The sequence below is a fragment of the Mastigoproctus giganteus genome, unplaced genomic scaffold (genome assembly GCF_048544385.1).
Source record: "Mastigoproctus giganteus isolate SK-2022 unplaced genomic scaffold, ASM4854438v1 scaffold_16, whole genome shotgun sequence".
NCBI classification, from domain to species: domain Eukaryota; kingdom Metazoa; phylum Arthropoda; class Arachnida; order Uropygi; family Thelyphonidae; genus Mastigoproctus; species Mastigoproctus giganteus.
This window is the reverse complement of record NW_028328293.1, coordinates 2,365,352-2,382,374: the sequence shown is the minus strand read 5'-3', so window position 1 is coordinate 2,382,374 and position 17,023 is coordinate 2,365,352. Positions and strand designations below refer to the sequence as shown.

The 17,023-nt window shown below is 38.1% G+C and overlaps 1 protein-coding gene across 3 annotated transcripts in view; it reads left to right on the top strand.

Moving 5' to 3' along the window:
• Nucleotides 1–17,023, top strand: part of aPKC (protein kinase C iota type) — a 424,352-nt gene that overhangs the window by 292,923 nt on the left and 114,406 nt on the right. For all 3 annotated transcript variants that reach the window (XM_090389406.1, XM_090389407.1, XM_090389405.1), the window contains one exon: nt 2,551–2,638. In XM_090389406.1, coding sequence (XP_090245532.1) covers nt 2,551–2,638 — 88 coding nt within the window. The remainder of the gene's footprint in view (nt 1–2,550; nt 2,639–17,023) is intronic.

The following is a 17,023-nucleotide window of genomic DNA, read 5'->3' as shown; positions in this document are numbered from 1 at the left end:
GAAATCTTTTTTCAACTAAAATTTCATGTGTTCTGATTAATGATTTTTCTGAAATTTCTAATTGTGTAACTACCATAAATCACAGTTATACAACCCAGGGGCCCACATCTGGTGAGTATGGGCATGGCACACCCAGGGTCCTGAGCTGGATATCATCATTCTTCTCTTTCTTGGTGATTCCCTTTTGTCTCTCTCTCTCTCTCTCTCTCTCTCTCTCTCTCTCTCTCTCTCTCAGGATGGCTCAGGAATTTTTTTTTTTTTTTTTGCTGGTGCAGCATAAGCCTCAGGCTTCCTTGCACCATATAGCTAATAATAATAATAATATATCTTCTGTTAGTGAGGATGAAGTCGATTTCATTAGTAGTTAATCCATTTGGACTCTTCCATGTCCACTTTCTGTTCACCCTTTTCTTGAAAAAAGTGTTCATTACTGACAGTCCTTGAGATTCTGCAAATTCCACAAGTCTTTCACCTCTTTCATTTCTTTCACCAATTCCAAAATTTCCTATAGTTCCCCTTTCTGCGCTGTTTTGTCTTTTTCCAACCTTAGCATTGAAGTCCCCCATAATAATAGTGTAGTGGGTTTTCTGCTCATCTAGAAGACTCTCAATTTCGGTGTACATTTCTTCAACCTCTTCATCATCATGGCTCGATGTTGGTGCATAAATCATTATAATCTTTAGCTTGTACCCCTTAGAAATCTTGAGTATTAGTCTTGACACCCTTGGTGATGTACTTTTGAATTCCAAAATGTTGTTTTTAAAATCTTTATGGACAAGAAACCCAACTCCACCTTCACTCCTTTCACTGTTTCCATTGGTATACAGCAGATTTACACTTAATAAACTTATGATTCATTTCTTCTTCTTGTTTCAGCCTAACCGATGATATTCCAATTCACATTTTCTAATTCCTTTTCCAGCTTTAATATCCTGTCTTCACCGATGAGTGATCTTACGTTATAACAGGCCAAGTTCAGTTTCTGTGCATGGCAACCTGGTCGTACCCAGAGATTCTTAGCACCCTCTGCTTCCACCCTGATTCTCTCGCTGCCGTAAGAGGGAGAGTGAAAGTTCCTGGGGACTGAGGGCCATTTGTATTGTTGTGCTGTCATATGCTGGAGGGTTTGGTCTTTTCCTCTTCATGCTGACCAGGCGTCTTGAAGAGAAGCACTCTACACGTTCGTTGCCACCTAAGTGACGTAACAGGGCTTACCATCGAGAAGGTGTGCATGAGTGGATTTTAGGGAGACATGCCAACCGGACTTCTCCTAAATCTTCTCTAATAGAGAGATATTGGATCCATCAGTGTTTTAGGTTGAGCGTCTGATAACACACAGGATATCTGTTCCCCTCTAAACCCCATTTGGTTGCTCTGATATAACCTTCAAAATGGAAGAATAGTAAATTATGCATTTAGGTTGACTGCTATTCAATTCCAGATTTCATAATACATTGTTAACATCAATATTCTTGATAAATGTTAACTCCTTTGGTCTATGTGGATGTGCCTAGAGTATAACCAGCATGTTTCTAACTCTAAGTCACTGAGGGTGCAGTTTCCATTATATATCTAGTAGGATATAAGATATAGATATTTTCATGAAAAACCATGAGGAATTGAAAAAATTGAAAGAGGAATTGAAAAAAAATGTTACATTCATAAAAGCACTGCATGAGAGTTCATAATTCCCTATCAGATTCACAGTTTTAGCTTTCATTAGTAGTTTATGTGCATAGACAATCATAATAGCTTATTCATTTTGAACAAAATTACAATGGCTGGTAAACCTGATAAATTTATAGTACTAGGAAAAAATGTTACATTTAACATTTCATATTTAGATATTCATCCACACTGTTGGCAAGTGATGAACTCACTATTGCCACATGATACATTGATGAATGCAATAATCCTAGAGCAAAACAGACAAATTCATCCTTCCAATTTATTGGAGAAAAAAAAAAAGAGAGAGAGAGAGAGATGCATTATATAAAATGTGTTCTTAAATATAATAACTTTATTTTTATCTATTTAGTAATTTTAAAAATATTGTACTTCTGTACGTATCAGCTTATTTTCACTATAATCTGTATTTATTTTAGACACAAACAACAGACCATCTCATTTTATGGGTTAGTTGTAAATAAATGAAAATTCATTTCGATCTTTAGTAGCTGAGAAGGCAGCATCATAAAATTTACATTTTGTCTTGTAATTCTGGGAGAGAGGGAAAAAACTGAAGGTTTGTTGCTTTTAATGAGCAAAAAATTATCAAACTTTTGGGTTCCTTCAGTTGATTGTTTATAATGAAATTTAAACTTACTTTCTTAATTTTAATAGTTATTATAAACATATTGGTATATTTTGGTTTGATGAAGGATACATATGTAATGGTAATCGGATTTGGAAGATTATTATAATTTATAGAATTTTATAATGAAGTTTTTTTGTTGTTGTAAAAGATTTTTTGTATATTCCCCTTTTTTTTTTTTTTTTTACAAATAGTATATGCTATGCATTTATTTAATTACTCCTACATGCTTTTAGGAAGGAATTCGACCTGGTGATACTACTTGTACATTCTGTGGGACACCAAATTATATTGCGCCAGAAATTCTAAGAGGAGAAGATTATGGTATGTTATAATGAAATTTAAAATAGCAATTTATTAACAAGAAACTGTACACTGCTTAAAATAGTTAGAATGAGATTGATATCAACCTCGTTCTGTGCAAAATTGATGTTGTCCCTCCACCATTATGTTAACTGATTTTCAATTAAAGGAAAACTAGCAGGTACAACTTCCAGTTTATTAAAACTTAAGGACATCAATAACAAATAAATGAAAGTTGATAAAAACAAAAACACATTGTATAATCATTAGTAACTTGTGTGAGCATTATGGAGATTGATCTCTAGTAGAGACTAGTGTGTATTTTTACCCAGCAACTCCTGGATAAACTAATCAGGTTGCCAGTAAAATCTTGACTAAATCTCATTGAGAACGTTCTCCCAGCAGGATGCTCCATCAGCTGGTCAAAAACAAAAAATGATTATTCCATTTGCTATTACCCTTTTCATTCAGCATGTTGTGAACTAGCCATATCCTGTTGGATAGTGTGTTATCCAAAAATAGTGCATTATTACCCATGAAACAAATATTGCTCTATTTGTTGTAACATGTTCAAATAGTTCATGATATTAAAAAAGGAGATTTGAGGATTTAATTAAAACGTGCAAACCAATTTTAAGAGAATTGAGAGTTAGAATTGAAATTGAAGGTGCTTGCAATCCTGCCCAGACAAAATGAGAGGGAGTACATAATGAGAAACTTGTTAATCAGTTTTGCCCTGGTTGCTCATGGGGTAGAATTTTTCAAATGGAGTAGAATAGGCATTGTCGAAGCCATGTTACGTTAAGGATCTGGGTATATTCTTACCATGTGTATGCCTTATTCAACAATTTCATTACTTCTTACAGCATGTCCCCCCCCCCCACACACACACACTTTTTCTTACTACGAAATACACCATGAATTGTCAAACTAATAGAGCAAACTTGTCTGCAAAAAGATCTAAACCTCCTAAACAGTTCCTAGTTCATTTCACAAATATACGTGGTCTCAGTTCTAATCCCAGTGGTGTCCATTTACAGTCTGCCAAACCCCATGTACTTTTTCTGACAGAATCACAGTTATTGGTTGATTCAAACACTGCTCATCACAGTTGCCCAAATTATTCACTGTATGATTCCTTTCACCCCAAAGGTGGTACTTTTGCATATGTCCGTTCCGATATTCTCTGTCAGACACTTGGTAATTTGGAATCACCTCTTTTCGATCTGCTCTAGCTTGAAATCTCTACCTCATTCTGTCAAATCCATCTGTTGTCTTTACCATTCTCGCAACTCCACTAATCACATGGAACTCTTTGCAACTTGACTTTCTCCGGTCCAACTTTCCTAACTGTGAAGTAATTTTCTTTGGTGATTTTAATGTTCAGAACTCCAGCTGGCTTCCGTTTTCTAGTCACACCAACCCAGCTGCTCTAGATGCTGAGGCTTTTTCAATTTCTAACTACCTTGCACAGATTATTCATTTACCTACAAGAATACCAGACAATTCCAACCATACACCCAACACGCTTGATCTTTTTCTCACAAACGACACTTCTAAGTACACAGTCGAAGTGACCGGTCCTTTAGGCACCTCATATAACAAATTGGTGTTTGTCTCTTCTCCAATAGAGCCTTTATCTCATGGCTATTCCTAATCTCGTGTAGTTTGGCATTACAAGAATGCAAAATGGGATGACCTGCAAGATTTATATTTTTCTTTTCCTCGGTCGGATTACTGTTTCAAAACTCCTGATGTCAGCGTTTGCTCAGTTCGTGTCAGTGAAATTATTCTTGCAGGAATGGAATCCATTATTCCACACTCCACCTTAAAATCTCGTCCTCTATATAAACCTTGGTTTTCCAATAAATGAGCTAAGGCTGTTCAAGAAAAGAATGATGCATATCGTGATTGGCTTGTTTCCATTTCTTCAGTTTCATTTTCTGAATACACCAGAGCTCGCAACAATTGTAAATCAGTTATTAATCAGTCCAAACTAGATTTTGAACTAACTAAGAGTAGAAAACTTGCTTCTTGCCCTAATGGTAGCCGAGCATTCTGGTCTCTTGCCAAAGCTTTCGCTGCAACTTTTGCCCATCTCTGCTCCTACCACTATCAAAACCAGATGGTTCTATTGTCACTTCGGCCAAGGATAAAGCTGACCTGCTAGCATCCCATTTTTCTTCCAACTCATGTATTAAGGATCTTGGAAAAACACCTCCCACAATTCCCAGCACGTTCCATTCAATACCTCCTGTGGTCTTCCTTCAAAAGGATGTCAGAAGGATTTTGACCAATCTTGATATTAAGAAAGCTCCAGGACCTGATGGTATTTCCCCACTTTTTCTCAAAATCTGTGCTCCTGAACTTACTCCAGTTCTCTGCCGACTTTTTTCACTTTCTTATTCCAAAGGTGTTTATCCTTCTGCTTGGAAATTTGCTTGTATCCAGCCAGGACCAAAAAAGGGTGACAAATCCCTCCCATTCAATTATCGTCCCATTGCAATTACTTCTACTCTTTCTAAAGTAATGGAGAAATCAGTTAACCACCAACTATCTAGAAACCTTCCATCTGATCAACAATTGCCAGAATGGATTCCATCGGTGTCGATCCACTGGTGATATTCTGGCTTATGTTACCCATTTAAGGACAAATTCAATGGAAAAGTTAGTTGAAACACATGCAGTTGCTCTTGACATCTCAAAGGCTTTCGATTGTGTTTGGCATAAAGGTCTTCTAAACACGCTTCCATCTGATGTTTTGCGAACTGTTTTTTGTAATTCGTTATCCAGTTTTCTCTCTGACTGCTCACTGAGGGGGAGGGTAGATGGCTCTCTATCTTCTAACTTAGTAGGAGCATGTATGCTTGCATGTATACCAATGCTAGAAGTATAGTAAATAAATTTGATGAATTTGAAGTGTTGGTCAAGACATCAAAGGCAGATATTGTTGGGATAGCAGAGACGTGGTGTCACACAGATATAAGGAATGCTGAACTGGAATTTGGGGAGTACAATGTGTACAGAAAGGATAGACAGGATAGAAAGGGAGGTGGTGTTATGCTGTTAATTAAGAAAAACATAAAATCAAAAGAAGTGCATCCAGTTGATATAGATGAACAGTGCACTGTTGATTAAGTTTGGTGTGACATAAGCACTGCAAAAGCAAAAATAAGAGTAGGAGTGTGTTATATGGCTAATGACTCGAATGAGTACAATGAACAATTGTACAGAGAAATAGAGTGGGCTAGTAAATCGGAATGTCTTATAATGGGGGATTTTAACTTCCCAGATATTGACTGGAACTTGTGGGTTGGTCACTCATACACTAGTCAGACTTTTGTGGATTTATTGGATGATTGTTTTCTGCAGCAGCATGTTCGAGAGGCAACCAGAGAAAGTATTACTCTTGATCTGGTTATCAGCAGTGATCATTCTTGTATTAAGAATTTGCAGATAAAGGAACCACTAGGTGGCAGTGATCACAGTGTACTGATGTGGGATTTACTTAAAGATTTAATTACCATCAGGGGTGTAAAGGAAAGGGTTTTTGCTTACGTAAAGGTGAGTACAGTGCTCTCCGACAGTTTTTAAATTTTGTACAGTGGGATCAACTGACGATGTTACCAACAGTAAATTCTAAGTGGGAAGCGTTCAAGGAATTAATCGTGGAAGCTACTAAAGGTTTTATACCTATTAAGAAATATTGTTCAAGGTTTAGGCCTAAATGGTTATCTAATGAACTAATGAGACTCGTAATAGAGAAGAAAAATGCATGGGATGCATATAAATTATCAAGCGACTCAGAAGCCTATAGCAGATATAAGCTAGTCTGTAATCAGGTGACAAAGGAGGTTAGGCAGGCGAAGGCAGATTACGAGAAATCCTTGGCAAAAGATGCTAAGAAAAACAGCAAGGATTTCTTTACTTATATAAACTCTAAAAGGAAGGGGATGAATCTGATTGGTCCACTTGACATCGATGGTTCGACTGTTGATGATCCTGCTCAGATAGCAAACAAACTGAATGAGTATTTTGCATCTACATTCACACATGAGGAATTATTAAGGTTTGAAAATGGCAGAAGGTTATCAAATTGAAGCAGGATACTTAATGATTTTGGAATAACTGAAAGCAAAGTGGAGGAGAAATTGTTGAAGTTAAACATAAGAAAAACACCTGGGGTGGATGGGATCTATCCAGTTATATTAAAGGAGGCGGCAAAGCAACTAAGCAAACCCTTAGCCATAATTATGAGAGCGTCCTTGGACTCAGGGGAGGTTCCCACGGACTGGAGATGTGCAAATGTATCCTCAAATCACAAAGAGGGATCGAAGGGTGACACGAGTAATTACAGACCAGTTAGTTTAACTTCTGTTCCTGGTAAAATAATGGAGTCACTGGTTAAAGATGCATTGCAGGATCATCTAGACAAGACTGCAGCAATAATTCAGACACAGCATGGGTTTGTTAAGGGAAAGTCTTGTCTGAGAAATTTGATAGGATATTATGATGTGGTTACAAAGGAACTGGATGCAAAAAATAATTTTGATATCATATATTTGGATTTCAGGAAAGCTTTTGACACAGTTGCGCATGGAAGACTATTGTACAAATTGGAGCAGAATGGTATTAAGGGTAAGTTGCTACAATGGATAAAAGGATGGTTAAGTGGGAGAAGACAGAGGGTGGTAATCAATGGGTGCTGCTCTTCGTGGACGAATGTTATTAGTGGTGTCCCACAGGGTTCGACATTAGGTCCACTGTTGTTTTGTATATTTATCAATGATATTGATGAAGGTATATCAGGCTTAATGTCGAAGTTTGCAGATGATACAAAGGTTGGCAGGGTTGTTAATGACAGTAATGGCAGTGTGCTACTGCAACAGGATCTAGATAATTTGGGCAGATGGGCTAAGTGGCAACTGAAGTTTTACCTTGACAAATGCAAAGTACTGCATATGGGTAGAAGTAACCCCAGAGAAACGTAATAACTGTTTGGTACTACACTTAAGGTGGTAGAAAATGAAAAAGACCTGGGAGTAATTGTGCAGTCAGATATGAAGTTTTCTGAGCAATGCAGACAGGCTGCCAGGGCAGGTCATGGGGTTTTGTCAATGATATATAGGAATTTTGCTAGCAGGGAAAAGGAAGTGATTATCCCTCTGTATAAGGCAATGGTCAGGCCACATCTTGAGTACTGCGTACAGGTCTGGAGGCCTCATTTTAGGAAGGATCTAGATTTACTTGAGCGTATACAGAGAAGGGCAACAAGATTGGTGAGGGGAATGAAGGGATCCTCTTACCAAGAGAGGCTTAAGTTCTGCAAATTGCAGTGGCTGGAGACTAGGCACCTTCGCGGTGATCTGATTGAGGTATATAAGGCCTTGAATGGGTTGAGCACGCTGAATTGTGATGGGATCCTTCCACTTGTTCAGATTATGAACCTAAGGGGGCATAAATTCAAATTAAGAAAAGACAGATGTAGAATAGATGTGCGAAAATTTGCCTTTAGCCAGCGGGGGGGGGGGGGGGGGGGTCTTGGCGCATTATAGCCTCAGCAGCTAATGCGCCAAAAAAATCAAAACCAACCAGCGGGTGGTTAATTGCTGGAACACACTTCCATCTGTCGTTGTGGAAGTTGATAGGGTGAATAAATTTAAGGAGGAACTGGACAGGCATTTGGAGGCAATGGTGTGATTTTTTTTTTTTTTTTTTTTTTTTGGCTGATGCTGCATAAGCTCATACACTTGCTTTCTTGCATCACATGCCACTAATACTACTACTACTTCTCCACTAATGCTGGTGTTCCCCAAGTTTCAGTTCTTTCCCCCACTCCTTTCCTCTTGTATATTAATGACCTTCTTCCATTGACTTTAAATCCTATCCATAGTTTTGACGATGATAGCACAGTGCATTCCATTTTGAGAAACCTTGCCGGGCTCAATCAGCTTCTACCTCTCGAATATCCGCTACCAATTCCTTAAATGCCAATCTCCGGGTAATTCTCCAGTGGGGTAAAGACAACTTGGTTGATTTCAATCCTTCTAAAACTCAGTCCTGTCATACCTTGCAAAAAGGATTCGTCTACTCCTATGCTTATCTTTGCTGACACTTCGATTTCTAGGCAAGGTGATATTTCTCTTTTGGGGATTTCCCTGACTTCTAATCTCTCTTGGCACAAGCCCATTACAAATATTGCTTCCTCTGCATCTAAAAAACTTGGTTTTCTCTTTTGCTCTCGGTGTTACTTTTCTTCCAAACAGCTGTTCACTCTGTACAATTCACAAATTCGCCCTACCATGGAATATTGTTCCCACATCTGGGGCATTGCCCCCGAAACCTCTCTCAGGCTTCTAGATTCCATTCAGAAGAGGGCAGTTAAGTTAATTAATGACTCTTCTCTAACAGAGTTTCTCTACTCTCTGTCTCATAGACGTTCTGTTGCTGCTTCATGCCTTTTCTACAGATACTTCCACGGGCACTGTACTTCTGAATTGTCTTCTATAATTCCCACTCTCTCACTCTTTCAAAACAGTCCGAACACATGCCGCTACCAGCCAACATTCATTTGCTGTCCAACTTCAAACTCACAGAACCAATTTTTCACCTTCCTCGTTTGTTCATTCAACTGCTGTTTTCTGGAACAACCTTCCTTCATACGTATTTCCTGAAAATTACAGTCTACAGAAGTTCAAGTCTAATGTCAGCAAATATCTTCTTTTGTCTTCTCAACCTCCAACCCAAGCACGGTACTGAGTACTATAGGTTTTAATACCTCTCGTTTGGGATTATCATAAAAAAAAGTTGAGATTTGGTGGGCAGCATAATGTCAAATCAGTGTGGTGTTACATAAGCACTGGGAAAGCAAAAATGAAAGTAGAACTCTGTTATAGGCCTATTGACTCTGGTGAGTACAACAAACAACTAAACAGAGAGGGTCACTATATCAGATTGTCTTGTAATGGGGAACTTTAAAAATATTCACTGGATGTTGTAGGTTGATTACTCATGAAGTAGCAAGACCTTTGTGGATTTACTGGATGAGCGAGTGTTTTCTTCACCACACATTAGAGAGACAATGATAGAAAGCAGTACCCTTGATCTAATTATCAGCAGCAACCCTTTAAGAATCTGCAGATAAAAGACCCACTGGTGGCAGTGATTTGGTGTATTGATCTGGGATACATTTAAATATGTAACTACTGTTGAAGGTAAAGGGTAGGGCTTTTGCCTTTGTAAAGGTGACTACAGTAGTCTGAGACAGTTTTTAAATTCTATGCAGTGGAACCAACTAAATTTAACAACTGCAAATTCTAAATCAGGAAGCATTCATGGCTGTAATCATAGAAGCTACCAGGCTTTTATATATACCGATTAAGAGATACTGTCCATGGTTTAGATCTAAATGGATGTACTGATGAGTCTTATTGCAGAGAAGAAGAAGAAAGAATGATTGAATAGCAGAAGACAAGTTGTTGTTATTGATGGACACTACTCTTCTTGGACAAATGTTATAAGTGGAGTCCTCCAGGGTCCTGTGCTGGGCCTCCTGTTGTTTTCAGTATTTATTAATAATATTGATGAAAGGCATATGAGGCCTAATATCTAAGTTGCAGATGATATGAAAATTGGCTGTGTGGTTAATAACAGTAATCAGGGTATGCCACTGTAGCAAGATCTGGATGAATTAGCTTGATGGGTTTAAAAATGGGAGTTTAAGTTTAAGCTTGACAAATGCATGGTACTTCATATGGTTAGCAGTAATTCTGATTAGTGTACCAACTGTGTGGTACAACACTCAGGGTAGTCAAGAATGAAAAAGATCTGTGAGTAATTGTCAATCAGATATGAAGTTTTCTAGGCAGTGCAGACAGCCTGCCAGAACAGCCCATGGGATTTTTCCAATGATATACAGGAATTTTGCCAGAATTAATTATCTCGTTGTATAAAGTAATGGTTTGTGAGTTTTGCATACAGGTGTGGAATCCTTATTTGCAGAAGCACAGCTACAGAGAATAACAACGATATTTGTGAAGGAGAACAAAAGAGTGCTCTTACCAGGAAAGGCTTCAATTCTGCAAATTGTAGTCTTGGGATTAGATACCTGTGACAAGATCCAATTGAGGTGTTTAAAGTTCGGAATAGTTTGAGTCAGCTCGATGCCAATGAAATCCTTCCTCCTGCTCAAATTATGCAGATGAGGGGACATACACTTTCAAATTGAGGAAGGATGGTTGCAGGATAGTTGTATGAAAATTTGCCTTCAGTGAATGGTTTGTTGATTGTTGGAAGAAACTACCATCTGGTGTTGTAGAAGTAGTTTGAATAAATTCAAGGAAGAATAAGAGAAACTGTTAGAGAGGATGGACAGGTAATATGGGGCGTTTTTTTTTTTTTTTTTTTGACTGACAGGCATTCCCCGGCTTGCATAATACTCAACTTATGGAAATTCGACTTTACACAGGTTTTTGCCGGCCAGTACAAACTTTAAAAAATTGTGGAAACATATTTTGCATCCCATAGAAATAAATGGAGGTATCGTGAAAATATCGTAATGTGAACCCAATAGCACATTGTTTTTTTGGTTCACACTGTTTTTTGGTAATATGTTTCAAGACCTTGGAAGTTGAAATTTTCACTATATAACTAAGCTATTTATCTCTCTAAAAGGTCATTTTTATAATAGAAATTGCACTACCCTTTCATCATTATCAAGTGTTCCGTTATAAGAATCAATTTTTGAACGCCTTTGTGATATTTTTCTAAAACACATTTCTGGAGGTCACTACCATAAAACAATTTGCATTTCCTGGATTATTGCATTTTTCTGTTTGTGCAATCTATTATAAATGGGTAGTAAACTTGATCCTATTGCATTTGGATAATACCGATAACTGGAATTGTGTGGGTTTTCACGTTACGGTATTATGGTGAAATGAGTTCCTCTTCACTGAAATCTTCTCTTCATTCCTATTTACTTATTGCAATGGTGAAGGGAAAGGGACCAACGGAAAGTGCAGGTGCTGGGAAACGAAACAAAATTGATTTAGAAATGAAGATGATTAATTAAGAAGTACGAAGCAGGACAAAGTTTGTCATCTGTTGCATGGAATTAGGTCTCACTGCTTTAATGGTGAATACTATTTTAAGGGACAGTGTGCATATAAAAGAACATGTTAAAGGATCAACACATTTAAGATCAACAGTTTCAGGTGCTATATCGAAGATGGAAAAGCTGTTAATAATATGAATGGAAAATCAGATTCAGAAGCGAGTGCCCCTGAATAAAATGGCTATTCAAGCAAAAGCAAGAAGTATTTTTGAAGGTATTAAGGATAAGTAAGGCAAACTGCAAGCCTTGTGGCAAGCAACAGATGGTTTAATAGGTTCAAGCATTGCGCTGGTTTCCAAAACATTAAAGTATGTGGTGAAGTCACCTGTGCCGATTCTGCAGCTGCAGATAAATTTTGTTATGTGTTGGAAAAAACCACTTCTAAATATTCACAACTCTCAACTTTCGCAGCGGTGTGCTTATCAGTTGGAGAGTTAAATCTGGCAACGATGCTCGAAAGGTAAAACTTGCTGACATTATGCCTGTCTCCTCTCTCTTTTTGTGATTTTATAATTTTTGCAATTTTGTACACTTTTGCAAATTTTCCTGCGCATGAGATAAAAAAATTTAATAAATAATTCTATTTACATGTTTGTCGAACATTTCTTTTTTGCGAGTACTGCATAAACATTTAGGGAAATCTCGACAAGTAAAATTCCAACTTACGTAGATTTCCACGGAATGCAACCCTTATTGTAAGTCATCTATTGCACGGAATTAGGTCTCGCTGCTTTAAAAATGAATACTATTTTAAGGGACAGTACGGATATAAAAGAACATGTTAAAGGATCATTGCATTCAGGTGCTATATCGAAGATGGAAAACTATTATTATTTATATGGATGGAAAATCATATTCGAAGCAAGACATAAGGAGAAGCCCCTGAGTCCAGTGGCCATTCAAACAAAAGCAAGACGTATTTATGAAGATATTAAGGATGAGTACAGCGAACCCCCAGCCAATTTCGTGGCAAGCAATGGGTGGTTTAATAGGTTCAAGCATCGCACTGGTATCCAAAACATTAAAGTATACAGTGAAGTCGACAGTGTTGATTCTGCAGCTACAGATAAATTTTGTGATGTGTTAGAAAAAACCCCTTCTAAATCTCCACAACCCTCAACTTCCACAGCAGTGTGCTTATCAACTGGAGAGTTAATTCTAGCAACAATGCTCAAAAGGTAAAACTTTCTGACATTTTGTCTGTCTCCTCTCTCCTTTTGTAATTTTGTACACTTTTCTAATTTTTCCTGCACATGAGATAAAAAAAAATTGAATAAATAATTCTCTTTACATGTTCGTCAAACATTTCTTTTTTACTTCAATCGAATTCAGTGTGCATAGTTGTGAATGCTGCATAAGCATTTAGGGAAATTCTGACATACGTAAAATTCGACTTACGCAGAGTTCTGCCGAACGCAACCCTTACATAAGTCGGGGAGTGGCTATACTATCTTTTTGATAAAGAATATTTACGTAGTGCGAATCCTTTCCATAATAGGAGAATACACCTAAAAAAAGACATTGAGCTTCTTGAAAGGGTCCAGAGAAGGGTAACCCCCCCCCCCAAAACTTCGAATATGTGGGTTGCACAGCTTGGAAACTAGTCACCTTAGAGGAGACTTGATTGAGTTGTTTACGGCTCTGAGAGGCAAAAGTAAAATAAATGAGGATGAAATTTTCATTTTTATGATTCTTGAACTAGATTGCCATAAATTCAAGTTACAGGGGGAAATGTTTAGACTGGATTGCAGGAAGTTTTATTTTAGCCAGCGAGTTATAAATTACTGTAATAAGTTACTTTTTCTTTTTTCTTTTTTTTTTATAATTAAAACAATTATACATTATATAATTATAATAATTATGAAAACCCCAAACACGAGCGGTATTAGAACCAATAGTAATTAGTACTGTGCTTGGATTGAAGGTTGAGAAGACGAAAGAAGATATTTGTTGACATTAGACTTGAACTTCTGTAGACCGTAATTTTCAGGAAATATGTATGAAAGAAGGTTGTTCCAGAAAACGGCAGTTGAATGAATAAACGAGGAAGGCGAAAAGTTGGTTCTGTGAGTTTGAAGTTGGACAGTAAATAAATGTTGGCTGGTGGTGGCGGCACGTGTTAGAACTGTTTTGAAAGAGAGAGCAGGAATTATAGAAGCCAATTCGGAAGAACAGTGCCCATGGAAGTATCTGTAAAAAAGGCATGCAGCAGAAACAGTGCATCTATGAGACAGAGAGTGGAAAGACTCTGTTAGAGAGGAGTCATTAATTAACCTAACTGCTTCTTCTGAATGGAATCTAGAAGCTTTTGGGGGCACCGCCCCAGATGTGGGAACAATATTCCATGGTGGGGTGGATTTACGATTTGTACAGAGTAAACAGCTGTTTGGAAGAAAAGTAATGCCGAGAGCGAAAGAGAAAACCAAGTTTTTTAGATGCAGAAGAAGCAATATTTGTAATGTGCTTGTGCCAAGAGAGATTAAAAGTCAGGGTAATCCCCAAAAGACATATAATATCTTGCATAGAAATCGAAGTGTCACCAAAGATAAGCATAGGAGCAGAAGAATCCTTTTTGTGAGATATAAAACAAGAGTGAGTTTTAGAAGGAATGAAATCAACTAAATTGTCTTTGCCCCACTGGAGAATTACCTGAAGATCGGAATTTAAAGAACTGGTAGCGGATATTTGAGAAATTGAAGTTGACTGAGCAAGGCTGGTTTTTGAAAATGGAGAGTGGAATGCAATGTGCTATCGTCGGTAAAACTGTGGATAGGATTTCCAGTCAATGTAAGAAGGTCATTAATATACAAGAGGAAAAGAGTGGGTGAAAGAACTGAACCTTGGGGGACACCAGCATTAGTGAAGAAGTTAGAAGACAGAGAGCCATCTACCATCACCCTCAGTGAGCAATCAGAGAGAAAACGGGATAACCAATTATAAAAAACAGTTGGCAAACCATAAGATGGAAGCTTGTTTAGAAGACCTTTATGCCAAACACGATCAAAAGCCTTTGAGATGTCAAGAGCAACTGCTTGTGTTTCATAAACTTTTCCATTGAATTTGTCCATAAATGGGTAACATAAGCCAGAATATCACCAGTGAATCGACACTGATGGAATCCATATTGGCAATCGTTGATCAGATGAAAGGTTTCTAGGTAGTTTAAGAGTTGGCCGTTAATTGATTTCTCCATTACTTTTGAAAGAGTAGACGTAATTGCAATGAGACGATAATTGGAGGGAGGGATTTGTCACCCTTTTTAGGAACTGGCTGGATATGAACAAATTTCTAAGCAGAAGGAAAAACACCTTTGGAATAAGAAAGTGAAAAAAGGTGGCAAAGAACAGGAGTAAGTTCAGGAGCACAGACTTTGAGAACAAGAGGAAAAATGCCATCAGGACCTGGACCTTTCTTAGCATCAAGATTCGTCAAAATCCTTCTGACATCCTTTTGACGGAAGACCATAGGAGGCATTGAATGGAGCATGCTAGGAATGGTGGGAGGTGTTTTACAAAGATCATTAATACATGAGTTTGAAGAAAAATGGGATGCTAGGAAGTTATCCGTGGCTGAAGTGACAACAGAACCATCTGGTTTTGACAGAGGTGGGAGTAGAGATGGGCAAAAGTTGCGGCCAATAGCTTTGGCAAGAGACCAGAATGCTCGGCTACCATCAGGGAAAGAAGCAAGTTTTCTACTCAGCCTGTTCAAAATCTAGTTTGGACTGATTAATGACTGCTTTACAATTGTTGCGAGCTCTGGTGTAGGCAGAAAATGAAACTGAAGAATTGGAAACAAGCCAATTACGATATGCAACATTCTTCTCTTGAACAGCATTTGCATATTTATTGGAAAACCAAGATTTAGATAAAGGACAATATTTTGTGGGATAAAAGATTCCATTCCTACAAGGATAATTTCACTGACACGATATGAGCAAACGTTGACATCAGAAGTTTTGAAAGTGTAATCCGACCAAGGAAAAGAAGAAAAGAAATCTCACAGGTCATTCCATTTTGCATTCTTGTAATGCAAACAATACGAGGTTGGAATAGCCATGAGATAAAGGCTCCATTGGAGAAGAGATAATCATCAAGTTGTGATCTGTGGTGCCTAAAGGACCACTCACTTCGACCGTGTACTTAGAAGGGTTGTTTGTGAGAAAAAGATCAAGGATGTTGGCTGTATGGTTAGGATTGTCCAGTATTCTTGTAGGTAAATGAGCAGTCTGTGCAAGATCATTAGTAATTGGAAAAGCCTCAGCATCTCGACCAGCTGGGTCAGCGTGACTAGAAAACGGAAGCCAGCTGGAGTTCTGAACATTAAAATCACCAAGGAAAATTAACTCACTGGTAGGAAAGTTGGACTGGAGAAAGTCAAGTTGCAAAGAGAGGAAGTCAAAGACTGCTTTACAATTGTTGCAAATTATTTTTTTTTTTACAATTGTTACAATTTTTACAAATAATTAGTGGAGTTGGGAGAACGGTAGAGACTACAGATGAATTTGACAGAATGAGGTAGAGAGATTTTAAGCCAGAGAAGATCGAAAAGAGGAGATTCCAAATTACCAAGTGTCTGACAGGGAATATCGGAACAGACATATGCACGAGTGCCACCTTTAGGGTGAAAGGAATCATACAGCGAATAATTTGGGCAACTGAGATGAGCAGTGTTTGAATCAACCAATAACTGATGTTGTTTGGTTATTAGGAGCATTAGCAACTAAGGCCATATTGCTCCGGGATATGCAGTGGTCATTCCCTGACCTTTCCGCATCCTCTGTATTTGGTGGTGACAGGCTCGAACCCCGGTCTAATCAAGAAGCGTGTACTATGCACTGCTGCTCCTTCCCACCTGGTTACGGAGGCACCAGTCCAATAACTGAGATTCTGTCAGAAAAAGGACATGGGGTTTGGCAGACTGTAAATGGAAATGGACATCACTGGGATTAGAACTGACACTGCGTATATTTGTGAAATGAACTAGGAAGTGTTTAGGAGGTTTAGATCTTTTCACAGACAAGTTTGCTCTATTAGTTTGACAATAGATGGTGTATTCAGTAGTAAGAAAAAGTGTGTGGGGGGGGGACATGCTGTATGAAGTAATGAAATTGTTGGATATGGCGTACACATGGTAAGAATATACCCAGATCCTTAACGTAACATGGCGTCGACAATGCCCCCCCCCCCTGCATACATACTACTCAGACTCCCTGCAGTCACTATCTGGCAGAGTAGAGGCAGCAAATTACACACTAGCTGAACCGGAAGCCTCCTAGAGGGTTACCAATA